At 38.6% G+C, this 18,754-nt stretch overlaps 1 protein-coding gene across 2 annotated transcripts in view; it reads right to left on the bottom strand.

The window, feature by feature from the left end:
* GRIK2 (glutamate ionotropic receptor kainate type subunit 2) overlaps positions 1-18,754 on the bottom strand; it is a gene marked incomplete at both ends in the record, with an annotated part of 429,084 nt that overhangs the window by 79,181 nt on the left and 331,149 nt on the right. For both annotated transcript variants that reach the window (XM_081997417.1, XM_081997418.1), the window contains one exon: positions 17,707-17,924. In XM_081997417.1, the coding sequence (XP_081853543.1) occupies positions 17,707-17,924 (218 nt within the window). The remainder of the gene's footprint in view (positions 1-17,706; positions 17,925-18,754) is intronic.

Genomic DNA, 18,754 nt, shown 5'->3' with positions numbered 1-18,754 from the left:
TTAAGGCAAAAAACCTGCATGTTCAGTCTCAAGTACACAAAATTTCTAATTTACCTTCTTGAAAATAATGTATCTCACAAGTTTGCGAAGTGAATGAACAAAATCATCCATCATGGATGATCTGCTGTATCTGCTGGAGGGTAGGAGGGCTCTGCAGAAGGATCTGGACAGGCTGGATCGATGGGCAGAGGCCAACTCTATGAGGTTTAATAAGGCCAAGTGCAGGGTCCTGCACTTTGGCCACAACAACCCCATGCAACACTACAGGCTTGGGGAGGAGTGGCTGGAGAGCTGCCCGCCGGAAAGGGACCTGGGGGTGCTGGTTGACAGCCGGCTGAACATGAGCCGGCAGTGTGCCCACCCAGGTGGCCAAGAAGGCCAACAGCGTCCTGGCCTGTATCAGGAATAGTGTGGCCAGCAGGAGTAGGGAAGTGATTGTGCCCCTGTACTCGGCACTGGTGAGGCCGCACCTTGAATACTGTGTTCAGTTTTGGGCCCCTCACTACAAGAAGGATGTTGAGGTGCTGGAGCATGTCCAGAGAAGGGCAACGAAGCTGGTGAGGGGTCTGGAGCACAAGTCTTATGAGGAGCGGCTGAGGGAACTGGGGTTGTTTAGTCTGGAGAAGAGGAGGCTGAGGGGAGACCTTATCGCTCTCTACAACTACCTGAAAGGGGGTTGTGGCAACGAGGGTGTTGGTCTCTTCTCCCAAGTAACTAGTGATAAGACAAGAGGAAATGGCCTCAAGTTGCGCCAGGGGAGGTTTAGATTGGATATTAGGAAAAATTTCTTCACTGAGAGGGTGGTCAGGCATTGGAACAGGCTGCCCAGGGAGGTGGTGGATTCGCCATCTCTGGAAGTGTTCAAAAAACGTGTGGATGTGGTGCTTTGGGACATGGTTTAGGGGACATGGTGGCACTGGATTAATGGTTGGACTTGATGATCTTAAAGGTCCTTTCCAACCTAGTGATTCTGTGATTCTGTGATTCTGTGATCAATGAATATTTCCCTCCAAGTATTCTATTCTCACTAACACCTGCTTCTTTTTACAGCTTTTTACAGCAAAGCATTCAACTGCTATCAGCAACTGTAAGCTCTCATACTGACAAATACTATCTGTGATCCATTGACTTGCCAGTTCAACATCACTCTATTTACTGACTCTCCAGTTTTGCCATTCCCTGTAGGAAAATCTCTCTAAAGAGCATCCACTTGATTGATGTATCGAAATTCAGTTTTTCTGCAGTGGTTCCTGTGTGGACAAACACTGAAAAGTTGCTTATATTGTTCAGAAAAAGAAACAAACATAAGTATCCAAGCTATCCCCAAAACAATGAACTTTCTGAACAAAAGTCTTTAAATACTTATGCTCTAGAGAATTGATAACATGTTTGTTCCCTATGAACATGCTCCAAAAGCAGCATTTACACTCATCTGCAATATTAGTGATCACCAAGGGAGCCAGTTCTTGTCCTATATTCATTGCACTGGATCCGCTTTCTTCAGAGACAGAAAAATTGCAACACTCCAGTTTAAAACTAGTAAAATCCTGATCACTTAGTGCAATTCCCTATGTAGAATTATGCAAAGTAGATCCGGTTTTGAATTTTTTAAGCAAATGAGGAGTCATTCTGGTCCCACTTAAAAAATCCATCTCAAAAAACATGATGTTCACTATGGAAATAAGCTTGAAATTAGTTACCACTTAAAATATGATCCAAACATGTATTTACAAATCAGTAACACACATTAGAGAATATCATAATGAGTATGTTTGTTTTGCTGTCCTTGAATATAAAGACATCAGAGTCTTTTTTCAAGTAAACTGAAATAATTTCTTGACACATATTAAACTAATGAAATATTTAATTTGAAATTAAAATGGTAAATAATATCAATTATCTAATATTCCTCATTTATAATACAGTGGGAAACATCAGCATGAGCAAAAGAAAAGTACTGAATTTTAAAATTAATATTAAACATTTAAAGTAAACATTTTGGTTTTAAACAGAATGAAACTATTAAACCATTGGTGTTTTATTTGCATTTTATTTTGGCTTTCCTCTAGTCCAAGCCTCTGGATGTGTAACATTTAATTGAGTTTCTTTTTCTCTTTTTTTTTGGTACAATTTCAAACTCTTTAAGCTTTAATGGCCAAAATTTGTCTGTGTGTAGTCTTACGTGGAATTAGCTCCTTTTTTTCTTCTTTTTTTTAACCATGTATGTCTTTAAGCCTAGGTTCACAAAGGTATCGAAACACCTAATACCTACTGAAATCAATGGGAACCTATTTATGAAAGAAACATAGAAAGAAGAAATAAGAAATAAGTATATAGTTCCATCTTATGATTTTCAGGTTGTACTAATATTTTCTTATTTATGGTTTTATTATGGATTAGAATTATTCATATTATTCCTTGTAAAATTAATTAAGTTTCATACATGTATATTTTTTAATCACAGCCTCTCCCTACATTTATACTACAGTTTATACATATATGAAAGTTGCCTAGTGCTTAAAAAGTGCCCAGAAATTTTCTAAGATTCATCTTACATACTTGTAGGCATCTACACATTAGGCATGTAGACGTAGGTACTAATCTAAGCTTCCCTACAGTCAATGGGAAAAGTCCAGTTCTAGAGAACACTGTCCTTGTAGAACAGTTACTTAAGGCAGTGTGGAAGAACTGCTTTCTGGTGGTTTTCAATTTCTTTCCAGTGCCAACAAAAGGCAACTAAGATGATTACTTGAAAGGAGAGCAGGCATCTACATTTTGGAGTGAGGAGAAACCTGTCCTACCTGTTTCAAAAACTACACCTTTCCTAGTAAAACAAATCACCTGAGGGGATCTGTTTTCTGTCTTTGATACCAAAACACAGGATCTTATTATGTCTTTCTATTAAATTCTCTCAGACAACAGCTGAGATTCTATCCAATAGATTTACCAACCTATTGGTAAATTTACTATTTACCAACCTATGGCTAGTACAGTCCTACTCTACGCATTTTGAGAAACTTAGGAATACAGCCTATTCCTGGTTTTACTCATTATCATTTTATGGAATCCATGCTTCATTTTACAATTCTTATATCTATAAAAGAATAATAAATTACATTTGCTACACATTTTAACTATTAAGTGAAACTAGGTATATTAACAGTTGATAATACTATTAAAATAAGGTTTGTGTATTGCAATACTGTGTAAGAAAATAGAATATTAAAAATTTGGATGAGAAATATATAGTAACCCGAGGGTTTTAATGACTTGATGCCATCAGTAATGTCAACAAATGTAAAAATAACAGAAAAGGTCTCAAATCACATGATATTACAGCTGCAACATTTGTAGGTTCTGGTGGTTTTGCTGTTAGATTTATTCCACTAAAAGTTAAAGATTCAACTTATCAAATTCTCTATTCCTGAAAGGAAAATTGAAGACCTGAAGATTAAGACTAAGAGTCTTAATGTCTTTTGGAAGTGTTAAGAAATTTATATGGAGTATTTAGAAATCAAGCTCTACCTTGGAAATAAACCCAGAAATCCATTATTAGCTGATTAAGAACCTAAAAAAAAAAAAAAGCCTCAATACTGCTTATGAGATGAGCCTTATAGTTTCCCTTCAATCCTCCTTTCATCTTTGATGATCTGATTTGAAAACACAGCCCAGCCACTGAGACAGTCAAATCTTCCTCATTATTAACAGGTTGTAAAAAAAAAAATTCTTAATTTCAGAAGAGAGATTTCTTGCATGCGGCACCTGTGACTGGAAGAGGAAGTTATAACTGAAATTTCAGTGTTTCCTCTGTTAACTTCTGATTTTATGGGTAGTCAAACCTCTGACTAGAATATTGTTGTTGGGTTACACATCTATAATGACCCATGTTCAGCGTCTCTGTACATCAAGGAGAAAAATCTGCATCTGAAATAGTACGTGTAGCCATAAAATAAATTAAGGAACCAAACCGTTGTTTTTATTCAATCCAAGTAAATTCCTCAGCAATTCAACCTGAATAAAAATACACTTGAACAGTAACTACTTGGATAGGCTTAGATAGATGTAACATCAAAGAAACCATTCTCAGAGCTTCTTTCCCAGACAAGGTAAAAGGGTGAAAGAAGAGCTAGATAGTTTTCCTAACAAATCACTGAAAATGTTTGGTGCTAGTCTTCCATCTTCACAGAAAGTTCCTTTAGGGATACATCTTCCTTTTTCAGAAAGTGGAAATGTATGAAAGAGTACATGAAACATCTATTCAACAAGTCATATAGAAGCTTCTTAAGAGTTTTGGAAGATTCCTTGTAAGTCAAGGAAGGCAAGTGTCTCTTGTATCAAAATGTAAAAAATGAAAGACAGAGAAAAAGAAAGACTGTGAGAGCAACGGAAAGAGGAACAGAATAGTTTCTATCTTACCACTGGCCTTCTGTTGCACAAGAAAGTAAGAGTTCTTCAAAGAAAGGCCAAAAAAGTCAAGTCTTCAAAGATCTCCAGGATATTTGCTGTATTTTGTAGCTCATTGAGGGTGAGATGATTTCAGTTCTCAAATGCAAAGAAAGACTACTCAAATGCAAATATTTTAAGGTAAGCAATACTACGTCCTTTGTTAATTCTCACAATGCTTAGTTTCTAACTAGAAATAATAATTTACTGATACTATGTATTAATACAATAAAAGCTCTCATGCTCCCCTCAAATCACAATGATTCACAACAGAATTCACATAGTGACTTATCTGTATTTTGGTTGCCAATTAGATTTAAATATCTATTATGAGAGCTTAAGTCAAATTCAGCATAAAAGAACATATTATACATCATCATGCCCATTATTATGAGTAACTGTTTCAGCTAAATTTTAAGATGTGAAAAAAATTAATCCCCCATAATTTCCTATACAATAAATTGATGAGTAAATTGAAAGCTCACATGCTATATCTGAACAAATTAAAAAATGCAAAGAAATATATGGTTTACCTTTGGTCCAAAATATTCATGAGCAGATACTCCTCTGATCAGTAGGCTACTCTGATCGTAAAGAACTGGCTGCTCACGGCTTGGATGAGTGTACTCTTCACTGGGTAAAATCTGGCTGGAGGGCTGGGCCCAAAGAGCTATGGTGAATGGAGTTAAATACAGTTGGTGGCCAGTCACAAGTAGTGTTCTTCTGGGCTCAGTATTTGGGCCAGTTCTGTTTAATACCTTTATCAATGATCTGGATGAGGGGATTTAGTGCACCCTCAATAAGTTTGCAGATGACACCAAGTTGGGTGGGAGTATTCATCTGCTTGAGGGTAAAAAGAAATGGTTGTGTCACCATCCTTGGAGGTATTTAAAAGACGTGTAGATGTGACACTTAGGGACATGGTTTAGTGATGGACTTGGTAATGTTAGGTTAATGGTTGGACTCGGTGATCTTAAGGGTCTTTTCCAACTTAAAATGATTCTATGATTCTATGATTCTAAAGCATCATTTAGTATACCTTTTGTGTAAATCGGTAATCCATCTTGTGCAGATTACAGATCTTGAATACATTAAATACAAATTTAATAAATGCATGGATACTGAAAAGTGCTTAAAAGGCATCCATATCCAATAAAGCATATCTAATTATTACCGTAGGTATATTGCAAAAAGGATAGTTTAACCAATCTCAACAAGCATTCTATTTGGAGCAAGAAATAAATATGGAGAAGAAATCCATCAGTATAACAAGACTTTAGGTGGTGTCCAGGGCAATTCTGGCACTGGAAATATTTCTCTACATAAAGCAATGCTAATGCAGTTGGACAACACCTTAGTGTCATCATATATAAACTGACAAGGCGGAACCACAAGTTCACCTCTGCTAATGAATGGAGGCTTTCAGGTTGCTTCAGTGGGCAGGAAATCAACACTAAAGGTTGCTCATACGGCAGGATCTCTCACAAAACGTTCTAAACTGAGAGACAGTTCACTCTGGTGAATTGTTTCTGAATCACATCCCCAGGATGAGTCATAGATCAAATCTGCAAACTTTACGCAGCTACTTGGTGATAGATCTATTTGTTTTGAACAGCAAGATGACTTTTTTTCAGACTCTGATAGTTAAAAATGTTCTCAGATGTACTTTCAACTTCCTAAACAAACCCTAACTCTGAAATCTTTTATACAGAATGCTGTTTGCAGCTGAAGTAATCTTTATGATCTAGTTGAGTCCCCTTTCTCACCTTGCTCATGATCTAAAGATAGACATAAAGAGAAAAAAACTGAAAAGAGAAAGGAAAAAGAAAGTGTTCTTGCCCTGCCTCTTGGGGAAAAGCAGCAGGAGAAGGAGAGAAAGGTGATAAGGCTAGATAGCAATTAGGTTGTACATTTCTGAGGAAAAAGCCTTGCAACCACACCTATGATCAGAACCCAGGGTTCAGTAATTCTCTTACAGCTGATCCTGTTGGCAGTGCCATTACAGGCCCTGAAGAGGCCAGAAAGCAAAGTACATCAGGCGAGAGAAAAGAAACAAAATGGCTTACCAGTTAAGACAAAACCTACAATAGTACATAAGGACAACATACATTCTGGAAGTATCAGCAATTACATTGCTCTTGATCTTCTCATCCTCACACCTCCAAATGTCTAAGCAACAGAACTCGCTTCTCAAAGGGTGTGGATTCCCAGTAACTTTCACATTTAGCAGGGTGATATAAGATCACACTGCCATGGAAAGGGACACCCTCTGCTCACCTCAAATCAGTTCTAGCATTCTAGCAAAAAGGGAAGTTTTCTTCACAACTGAAAAGTAAACATGCAACAACAACAACAAAAGATTAATTTTCATTTCAGTCAGAAAGCTGGACTGACTCTTGCCACAGCTCTATGATACGTAGAGTCAACAGAGCCTGAGGTTGAAGGCAGGAGAATAGTTTGGACTACTCACAGTTAGACTGGCTTAAGTTGATCCTAAAACAACACAGCAAGAAAGTTACTGAGAGATATGACCACAAGCAATTTGCAGTGATTAGTAGTGACTAAAGTTCATGTGACTTCAAAGGAAAAAGCCCCTACTTTTCTTGTCTTCAGTGGCATCTCTATACATTCTCAAAAAAAAAAAAAAGGACAGAATGGGTTTCTCCTAACTGCAAGATTATTTTTCAAATATCTGGATTATAACACTCCTCTTAATCAGCTACATTTGGTAGAAATTCTTGTCTTTTGCTGATGAAAAATCCTGACTCAATTTAGGATTCAAAATGTGGTCTGGATAATATTTGTATATCATCAGGCTTGACTTTCTATGGACAAATGTACAGCTAATTAGGATTTTTCCCCCACTGGGCTCTGATTTCTTGTATCTTGTGTTTCTGTCCAAGTGGCAATTAGGTCTTGCTATATTTTACCATACACTGAGAAAGAGCAGCTTTATTCAGACAAAATCCATCATGTACCTACAGTATGGATTATTAATGCATGTGCATTAATTAATGCATATTGCTGTCACATGCAATTTTGAAAAATAATACAAATTTCACCTTCTTGCTGGTATGTTCACTTTAGCTCTACATTATATTCACACTGAGAAATACTTATGGAACACCGAAGCCAGACAGGACCATAGGTTACATAGTTTAGCCCACCTGAGAGTTCTGTGGGGAGATCAGCATAAAATTTTTTCCCCTATGAATATTTAAGATAAGGCAGAAACAGATGCTGAGGTGTGGAAAATATTAATTGATCCACAGACAAAGAAGACTTTTCCTAATGCCAATTTTAATTTATTTTTTATGCGTCTCTCTGACTTCCTTTCAAAAATAACTGGTGGCAACCCATAATATAGGAACCTGGGAAAAGGGTATAAGGAATGAGGAATGGGGAATGGGGAAAAGGAAGGGAAAAGGCACAGGCATGGACAAAGGCAAGGATGGAAAGGTAATGGATTTCTACCACATTCCATCTATTTTTACTTTCATGCCTCAGCACTGAGATGCAACAGGCAGCCAACATATGCTCTTATTTACTTCAGGAACAGTAATGGTTATGACAACCCCAGAAAAAGGGGAAGGGTCAAGACAGCATAAAACCATTTCAGCCACGTTGTCCCAGTACTTAGATAGTTGGTTAGAATGGCACTTTTTATGTGAATTAGTTCTGCTTTCTGCCCTCAGATTCAAAAGAAAGACAGGTCACCTCAAAGAACTTAATAGTACCAAATTTATGTGAATTTCTTCTATTTAGAATTCAAATGTACTGCTGCCCTTGTTCTAGTATGCATCAATGCATCATCTAACCTACCTACTTTTAGCTAGCTTCCTTGATTTTTTAAAGAAATAAGTAGAACTCAGTGAGGCAGAGGTGTTTTGAGGTCTCTGCATAAAGCCTGTATCTCATTTTCACAGACTCTGTCATTACAGTTTCAGTTCTTGTAAGTGTATGGAGGAACCACAGACCTTGCTTTACAGGTCTGAAACTGTGCCTGCTCTTTTTGTACATTCAAAGTAGTAGTGGTTAACTTATTAGGTGTTCTTGCAAAGAGGTAATAACCATGTGAAAGGGAAACAATGCATTTCGACTGCATGAGTTTCTAGCAGATAGGCCCAAACCATGGTGATCAAAAATAATTAAAAATAATTACATGGTATTTATATTCAATTCTCTTTTTAGTCAAAAGTGACATGTGTTTTTATTCATAAGTACAAATCTGTATTTGTTACATTCAAATGCAACTTATCTATAAAGTGAAATAATTTTAAAACAAACTGAACAAGTATCTGTGATATCTGCTACTAATTATTTTTTAAGCATTTTCCAAGTCAGCACATGGAGGCTGAGACTCAAAAAATTGTTTTCCATTAGTAACTGTCAGTCAGAGGATATTTCACAGAATCACAGAATCACAGCATCACTAGGTTGGAAAGGACCTTTAAGATCATCAAGTCCAACCATTAATCCAGCACCACCGTGTCCCCTAACCCATGTCCTGAAGCGCCACAACCACACGTTTTTTTGAACAATTCCAGAGATGGCGACTCCACCACCTCCCTGGGCAGCCTGTTCCAATGCCTGACCACCCTCTCAGTGAAGAAATTTTTCCTAATATCCAATCTAAACCTCCCCTGGTGCAACTTGAGGACATTTCCTCTTGTCCTATTACTAGTTACTTGGGAGAAGAGACCAACACCCTCGTCGCCACAACCCCCTTTCAGGTAGTTGTAGAAAGCGATAAGGTCTCCTCTCAGCCTCCTCTTCTCCAGACTAAACAACCCCAGTTCCCTCAGCCGCTCCTCATAAGACTTGTGCTCCAGACCCCTCACCAGCTTCGTTGCCCTTCTCTGGACACGCTCCAGCACCTCAACATCCTTCTTGTAGTAAGCGGCCCAAAACTGAACACAGTATTCAAGGTGCGGCCTCACCAGAGTACAGGGGCACAATCACTTCCCTACTCCTGCTGGCCACACTATTCCTGATACAGGTCAGGATGCTGTTGGCCTTCTTGGCCACTTGGGCACACTGCCTGCTCATGTTCAGCCGGCTGTCAACCAGCACTCCCAGGTCCCTTTCCGCCAGGCTGCTCTCCAGCCACTCCTCCCCAAGCCTGTAGTGTTGCATGGGGTTGTTGTGGCTGAAGTGCAGGACACTGCACTTGGCCTTATTAAACCTCATACAGTTGGCCTCTGCCCATCGATCCAGCCTGTCCAGATCCCTCTGCAGAGCCCTCCTACCCTCCAGCAGATCAACACTCCCACCCAACTTGGTGTCATCTGCAAACTTACTGAGGGAGCACTCGATCCCCTCATCCAGAACATCAATAAAGATATTGAACAAGACTGGCCCCAGAACCGAGCCCTGGGGAACACCGTTTGTGACCGGCCGCCAGCCAGATTTAACGCCGTTCACCACAACTCTCTGGGCTCGGCCATCCAGCTAGTTCTTTACTCAGCGAAGAGTAAACCCGTCTAAGCCACAAGCTGCCAGTTTCTGCAGGAGAATGCTGTGGGAGACGCTGTCAAAGGCTTTACTAAAGTCCAGGTAGACAACGTCCACAGTCTTTCCCTCATCCACTAGGCGGGTCACCTGGTCATAGAAGGAGATCAGGTTGGTCAAGCAGGACGTGCCTTTCATGAACCCATGCTGGCTGGGCCTGATCCTTCGGTTGTCCTGCAGATGCCCTGTGAGCACTCTCAAGACCAACCGCTCCATAATCTTCCCTGGTACAGAGGTCAGGCTGACAGGCCTGTAGTTCCCAGGATCCTCCTTCCGGCCTTTCTTGTAGATGGGCGTCACATTGGCAAGCCTCCAGTCTTCTGGGACCTCCCCTGTTAACCAGGACTGCTGATAAATGATGGAGAGTGGCTTGGCAAGCTCCTCTGCCAGCTCTCTCAGTACTCTCGGGTGGATCTCATCAGGCTCCATAGACTTGTGGGTGTCCAGGTGGTTTAGCATGTCCTTGACTGCTTCCTCCTGGATTATGAGGAGTACATTGTGCTCTCCATCCCCGTCTTCCAGCTCAGGGGGCTGAATACCCTGCGGATACCTGGACTGGCTATTAAAGACTGAGGCGAAGAAGGCATTAAGTACCTCAGCCTTGTCCTCATCCTTGGAGACAATGTTCCCCGCCATATCCAGTAGGGGATGGAGATTCTCCTCGCCTCTCTTTTTGTTGTTAATATATTTGTAAAAACATTTTTTATTATCCTTTACGACTGTGGCCAGACTGAGCTCTAGCTGGGCTTTTGCCTTTCTAATTTTGTCCCTGCTTGACCTAACAAGATCCTTGTACTCTTCGTGAGTTGCCTGCCCCTTCTTCCAGAGGTGATAAACTCTCTTCTTTTCCCTGAGTCCCAGCAAAATCTCCCTGTTCAGCCAGGCCGGTCGCCTTCCCCGCCAGCTCTTCTTATGGCACATGGGGACCGTTTGCTCCTGCGCCTTTAAGATTTCCTTCCTGAAGACTGTCCAACCTTCCTGGACCCCTTTGTCCTTCAGAACTGTCTCCCAAGGGACTCTCTCAATCAGTGACCTGAACAGGCCAAAGTCTGCCCTCCGGAAGTCCATGATAGCAGTTTTGCTGACCCCTCTCCTTACTTCCCTCACAACTGAGAATTCTATCATGTCGTGGTCGCTAAGCCCAAGACGGCCTCCGACCACCACATCTCTCACCAGTCCTTCTCTGTTTGTAAACAGCAGGTCCAGTAAGGCACTTCCCCTGGTGGGCTCACTCACCAGCTGTGTCAGGAAGTTATCCTCCACACACTCCAGGAACCTCGTAGACTGTTTCCTCTCTGCTGTGTTATACTTCCAGCAGATGTCCGGTAGGTTGAAGTCGCCCACAAGAACAAGGGCCAGCGAATGCGAGAGCTCCGCCAGTCGCTTATAGAATGTCTCATCTGTGTCTTCATCCTGATTGGGTGGTCTGTAACAGACTCCCAGCAGGATATCTGCCTCATTGGCCTTCCCCCTCATCCTTACCCGCAAGCACTCTACTTGGTCTTCACAATCTTTGATTTCTATGCAATCAAAACACTCCCTAACATACAGAGCCACCCCACCGCCTCTCCTTCCCTGCCTATCCCTTCGGAAGAGCTTATAGCCATCCATTGCAGCACTCCAGTCATGAGAAGCATCCCACCATGTTTCTGTGATGGCAACTACGTCATAGCTGTCCCGCTGCACAATGGCTTCCAGCTCCTCCTGTTTGGTGCCCATGCTGCGTGCATTGGTGTAGATGCACCTGAGCCGGGCTATCGATTTCAACTGTGGCACGTTGAACCTCCCCCTAGGTTCAACTCTAGTGAGCCCGGTTTTATCCCCTCCCCCCTCCAAATCTAGTTTAAAGCCCTCTCAATGAGGCCTGCCAGCTCATGAGCAAGAATCCTTTTGCCCCTCGGCGTCAGTTGCACTCCATCAGCTGCGAGGAGGCCCGGTGCCATGTAAACCGCCCCGTGGTCAAAGAACCCAAAATTCTGACGACGGCACCAGCCCCTGAGCCACGTGTTGATCAGGTGTGCTTTCCTGTTCCTTTCAGCGTTTGACAACCTCAGAAGTGGTGTTTCTTTCATATTTGACTTCCAACAATTCCACCAAATAATTAATACACACCAGTAAAATTCATAATGTTTTATTTGCAGCATTCAGCTAAAGGTTCTATGTGTGTATATGCCCATGTGCTTGTACATGCATACCTATTTGTTAAACAGCTAAATATAATTTCCCTATTACAATGTTCAAAACCAGGTTTGAAAAATGTACTGAACTTATATTGGATTTATGCATGTGAATGCCAACATCACTCATGACAAATGGCGTTCATACCTTTATTCTTGCTGCTATTCTTTCACTTATGAAAGAATTCATACTCCCAGACAACTCCTTCTTTCAGTGTTCAGTGACCATTTCTGAGATTTTGGAATGTATAGGTAGAGCTTCATGGTATTTCTTTTAACAATAGGCTTAGAATTTGGAAGAGGAAGATAAACACTAAGGGCTAAATTGTTGCCCCCCAAAATTTCATGAGTGAGGTGGTAACAAAATGGTTAAGGTAAAAAGTGGGGGTGGGGTTGGAACTGAAAAGTGTCAGTAGCATGGATCTTTGTGGAGAAAAAGCAGTGAAATGAAAGATAATGTAGAAAAGTAGAGCTGGAGTCTAAAAATGGGTCTTGAAGAAGAAAAGGAAAGAAACTGGCAAATGTAAATGATAAATAGAATAGTCTGTCAGATAATTCTAAGGTGTGTGAGTCAGCTTTCCTGAATTAGTCCCCTATCTACCTTTCACCAAGTGATCTTGAAAAAGATGCATTCCCTTTTAGTGCTTTGGCTTCCTTATTAGCAAAACAAGGATATAAATATATGACTCTCACAGAGAGCTGAGAAGACCTTTAATTCATGATATAGAAGTAATGACACTAATCTACTGCTATTAGAAAATGAAAAATTAATTTGTTTTTTACTATTTGGTATGCAATGGATAGTAACCATAACTGCAGAAAGTCGCATTGTGCATAGTACTGTACAAAAACATAGAAGGAAAAAAAATCTGACATTGAAATGTACAGATATGAAAAACTATAAAAAAAACAAAGGCACACAGCAACTTCATTAAAAAAAAATCTTGAAATTGTAGACCACATATAAGCATATGTGCTGTAGTAGTTTCTTTGTGATTATGGAGAACTGTGGTACAAACAGAAGCAGGATGGAACCAGCATTGTCCTTCTCAATTTCAGAACTGTTGTTCAGCAAGAAAACAGACACTGGATTTTGAAAAACATAGACCGAGAGACCGTAGAAATCAGAGGTAATCAAAAATTTGAGATTTTTTATCCAAGAATACCTAGTGTGAGATAAGTACCTTTCATGAAAATAATAAATGTTTTTTATTTTATTCCAAACAAGAGGGAAGACATGCTTCTGAAACTTGAAAATGGCCAATAGTAACAAAAGACACCAAGAGAAAGGACGAGAAGTTTGTAACTAAGAAAAGCCCCACAATTTAAGAAACACCAAAAAAATATCAGGAGTGGAAACTAAAAGCCTAGCAGCAGATATGGCTTAGAATTTCCTTTCACATTTCTTTCCTTCTAATTCTTGGATAATACTAAGGTTTTCTTTGTTGTTCTCAATGAATGGACCACCAGACCCACCAGGTATGTAACAGACTTGTAAAACTACCTCCTTTCCATGCTCAGACTATTTAAGTACATCTTAAGAGGATCATAGAATCATTTAGATTGGGAAAGACCTTTAAGATCATCACGTCCAACCATTAACCTAGCACTGCCAAATCCATCACTAAACCATGCCCTGAGAACCACATCTACACGTCTTTTAAATACCTTCACTTCTCTGGGCAGCCTGTTCAATGCTTGACAATCCTTTTAGTGAAGAAATTTTTCCTAACATCTGACCTAAACCTCTCTTGAAGAGAGCACTGAAAATTTCCTTCATTTTCTGGCTTAAAAAAGGAGTTGTAATGTCATGTTTCTCAGACCATGAGGAGGCATATGATGATCTGGAAGACCTAATAAACTTCTGGCAACAAGAGTCTCCTTTTTCATATTTCACAAGGAAGTTTAACTCACAAGGGTAACAACATTTTCAATATCTATCCCCTGTGCTCTCCAAGATTTTAACTTTAACTGGTATTCATCTAACAGTTTGTTTGTCTGATTCCCATTTATGTTCTCCTCCGAAAAACGTTCTTCTTTTGTTTTAGTACCACACAGTTTTGGCCAGGTTCCAAAGTATTTTATGAAATAATTCATTGGACTGCTATATAGATAATTTATGCAGAAATTACTGTCAGTCTCATGGGCAGCTACTGAACCTCACTGTGATTGGAACTAATAACTATTACCAAGATATGATAATTTCATTTAACTTTAGGAAACCATCTGGTGCCTTCATTTCTTGTTGCAACATAATGCGACTGTTTTACTCAATCCACTCTCATTAAAATGAGAGAAAGCAGCTAAGGAAAAACATACACATAGATGATAAATTCATGCTCTCAATCATCTTTGTACACCACTCCCTCCCACCCCCAAAGTCATACTCTCATAGCTTTTTGAAGTAGGAGGGAACTACTAAAATCTAATCTGAGCTCCTGCATAATGAAGGTTCTCTATTTCATTGAATAGCTTCTAAATCAAAAGCATAACGTGTTAGGGCTATGCTGTATCTATTTTCCTCACAATGGCTTCATGTGATAGATGAATCCAGCCCTCTCCTAGATAAGTTGTACGAGTGGTTAATTACTCTCATTCTTAAAAATAAGCACCTTTTTTCTAGTCCGAATTTCCCTAACTTCAGCTTTGAAACATTGGATCTCATTATACCTTTTTCTGCTAGATTAAACGTCATCTACTGTCAGAAGTCTCATTCGCATTAAGATGCTTACAGATCATGCAAGTCACCTCTTAACCTTTTCAGCAGATTAAATAGACCAATCTTCTTTAGACTCTAACTACAGTGCTTTTTTCCAGACCTACAGTCATTCTTTCACCTTTAATGAACTCTTTCCAATTTTAAAGACATTTTTGAAGTGTGGTCACCAGAGTAGGACACAATAGTTCATTAATAGTTTCCCTAATGCTGTATGAAAAGGCAGTGTTTCTTGCTACTTGATATTCAGTTGTCTATGTATCATAGAATATAACACATAAAATTTAAAACCATCCTTTAGCTTACTGATAAAACAGAAAATATTCTGAAAGGAATTTAAAATGTGAATATTTATCCCTTTTTTTTTTACACACAATGCAGAAAACATATGCAACTCTGTCTTTTCTATACTACCTATACTTTTCTATAGTATTACCTCCAGTGTCACTTCTGTCACTTAAGATATTTTTCTGATAGTTTTTGTCTTCCATTACCAGTTTCTTATTCTTAAGTGCTTTTTATATTATTATTTAGTAGTAGTATCTATGAGCTATTCAACTCCAGTAGTACATTTTAAGTCAATATTTAAAGTCTGGAATGAATCAAATGCGATTGTATAGTTTCCATTTACTTTTCTTTTAAGAATGATTTTTACTTACTAGCTGAACTACAAGAACAGTTGTAGTTACTTCTAATGCTTAAGTTTGGATCCATTTCATTAAGTAAATAATACCAATTTGTTCACATACTACTAGATAAGATAGTAAACATCAGAAAAATATTTGGAATCATTTGGTTACTAGCTGGAACAGAAGTTCCTATCGATTCATTTTAATGTCACAAAACTCTTACTAACCATGATGTGTTCATACATATAGCCCAGAAAATGTTTGTTCAACAGAATAAACCTTAAGTTGACCTAAAATGTATCAGCTGAATAAACAAATCCTGCATTTTGTTCTGATTTCTTTTTTTCATTCATAATGAAGAAAAATTCATTAATGTGCTAAAAACAATAACAAATTATGTGATCTGACACCATAACTCTGTTGTGTATAAACCTAGGTTATTTCAACTGCAAACAAAAATCTTTTATGCAGGATGTGCAATTGCTATTTCATTAGAAGTAAGTCCTCTCTAGCTCTTGGATACAATATACTAGATAAACACAAAATATATCTAGATAAATAGAAACAGAAGAAGAAAAAGAGCAGAAAAAAAAAGAATTCTGCAGAAAAGAGAGCAGTATATTGATATGCAGAGGGGAAAAACATTCCGAGAAAGAGAAATAGTCTCCGTATGTTTAAAAAACCCACAGATTATGTGCATACAAAAAAGGAAAAAGAGTGAATAAGAGCGAAAATTAAGGGTGGGGAGAAGGAAATCTAAAAGTTAAGAAGATGCAGAGAAAAGTGCTTTTGGCAACCAGAAGGAGAGATACTGCTAATTTAAACTTGCTTCCTAACATTTTAGAGTCTACAGTTTGAATCTGAGTTACAACAATTTCAAAGGTTTCTGCCAGACAAAAATTGAAATAAAGCCCTATGGTGTTTTTTGGGAACTCAGTAAATACCTTGTGTCTACTCTTTATGTCCTGAGACGTAAATAATTTTGACTCTTTTAAAACCCTCAGTCTTTAAATTTTCAATAGTGTTTCTTTTAACTGCTTTGCATGTTTCCTGTCATCAAGAGACTTCTACTTGATTTGTTACTACTGTTAACTTCATCAGCTCTTTTTCCAACAGGTATTCTGGTCAAAATACTCAGAATCTTCCCAATGTATGCTATAACTTAAGCAGCCTGAAGCATTCCGAGATGATGAAGTTGAATTGATTTTTATTTCCAAGCAAAAGCTGAAAGCCATATAATTATTTTTAAAAATTAAAGCTATGTGTACACTTCAATTGTCTCTAAGGACATAATATTAAATAGTGACTCTTTAACCTTGATATCTCAACAAATTTTGTGCTCTCTGAATCTGATGAGAGGAACTGAGCAAACATTCTTCAATTTCTGCACCAGATTACAAGTTACCTTAGACCTGTTTGTCTAATTTCAAATGCCAACGTAACAGACACCACAAAGCTTTAGGTGACAGCATAATAACTCATAAAAATGGAATATACTAGCTAAAAGCCTTCAAAATGTACCAAAGATCAGATAAATATTCTTAAACACCTCTCTCTGGAAGATCCAAAACACCTCTGTGCTATCAAACACAAGGAGTTACAGAACAAACCATCCTCTCTCCCTTCATGCATACTTCTCACTAATTGAAACCCACTTAAATGCTTGATGAAGATAGAAAATAAAGATTTCTCTCTAATCCAGCAGCATATTTCACTACATTTCAAATTGAATTATCTCAGTAACAGGGTAAAAGGAAGAGAAATCTGTAAGAATCTGAGCTTTTATATGGACCTCAAATTTTATTCAAATGTTTCTCAAAAATATGAAGTCTAAAAGGTTTTTCTCAGTCCAGCCACTAACACCCTTAGCATAGTCTGGTTGCTTGAACAAAGAGTACAATTCAGTATAATGCTGTTGAACTGATACTGTAACTCTTAATCCAACAAAACTCATCTTGTACATGGCTGTAGGAGACCTGTCTGAGCAAAGTGTTCAGTTTTCTTCACCTACTCCACATTCAATTCTTTAAGTGAAAATCGTCAAAGAAATTATCTTTTATTTCCTATGAGACATTTGCATTTGCTTCCTTTGCCTCCTTGCAAATCCTTAAAAAAGTGGTTTTCCGTTGCTTTTGACAGCAGTGGGAACCATATCTGTTGCTCCTTAGCAAGGTGCACAAACTTCCCCCCACAAAACGTAACATCTTTTCAAACAGAATATAAAGCTTACCTTGAAGAAAGTCATGGTTGCTCCATCTTCAACTGCCCCATACTCTATCTTTGTCTGCTTGGCCAAATCGTCAGCAGAATCTATAGGGGATTCCATACGTTCCACTGTCAGAAAGGCGGCTAGGTTAGCAGTGTACGAGGAAATGATGATAAGTGTGAAAAACCACCAAATGCCTCCCACTATCCTGGTGGAGAGGGCTTTGGGCATGAGCTCAGAACCTAACGAAAACCAGGGGAGAAAGATGAAACACCAATGCACAGAAAACAATTAGTAAGTGTTCAGCACTTTTTGCCACAGTGGGGAGATGGAATCACTGTGCAAAAAAATCTTTAAGCTACAGGCTTACATGTACTGCTTGTACAAACACACACAACTGAAATAAAAAATAAGAACTGATTACACTTATAAAGACAGATCTTTTTGGAGCCGTGGGAATCAAAACATAGTAATGGGAGACTCAACGATTAGTGCCTTTTAAAGATTTATAAATATATATGCATAGCAATGTAAAAAAAGCAGTTACTTAAACTGGCTTTCCAGAAAAAATCTTGGCTGGACTGAGCCTCTAAGCTAATACTAATATTGAAGCACTTATACAGTTCTTTATCTTCAAGGCACTAAATAAACTTTATTTAAGTATTTTGTAAAAACTCACTTGAGTAAATAAAAATAAGCTATTGATGAAAGGAACAAATATGAAATAAAGTATTTCATATCTGAAATACAAAATCTGAAATCTATTAGAAATGCTTTTTACATTTGCCATTTGTATTGCTGTAAAGGGTTGTTTATTGACTGTTTAGATAAAGAAATGAACATCTCCCATCTCTATAGTTAGCCCCACAATTTCAGATAAACATGGGTGGCTATACCACACACTTAATTTGATAGAGCAGCGATGAAAATATTAGACTGCTATGCATAAACTAGATAAGGGTAGATTATAATGCATTGCTGGAGTTGCCTGCTCATGGCACTGAAGAATGGAGTGGGAGACAGACACTGTAGAGTGATTTGCATAATTATTAATGCTAATTTAGAGTTTAAT

This window comes from Phaethon aethereus (genome assembly GCF_964289735.1).
Source record: "Phaethon aethereus genome assembly, chromosome: 3".
In the NCBI taxonomy this organism is placed as follows: Eukaryota; Metazoa; Chordata; class Aves; order Phaethontiformes; family Phaethontidae; genus Phaethon; species Phaethon aethereus.
This window is presented reverse-complemented; position numbering and strand designations above follow the sequence as displayed.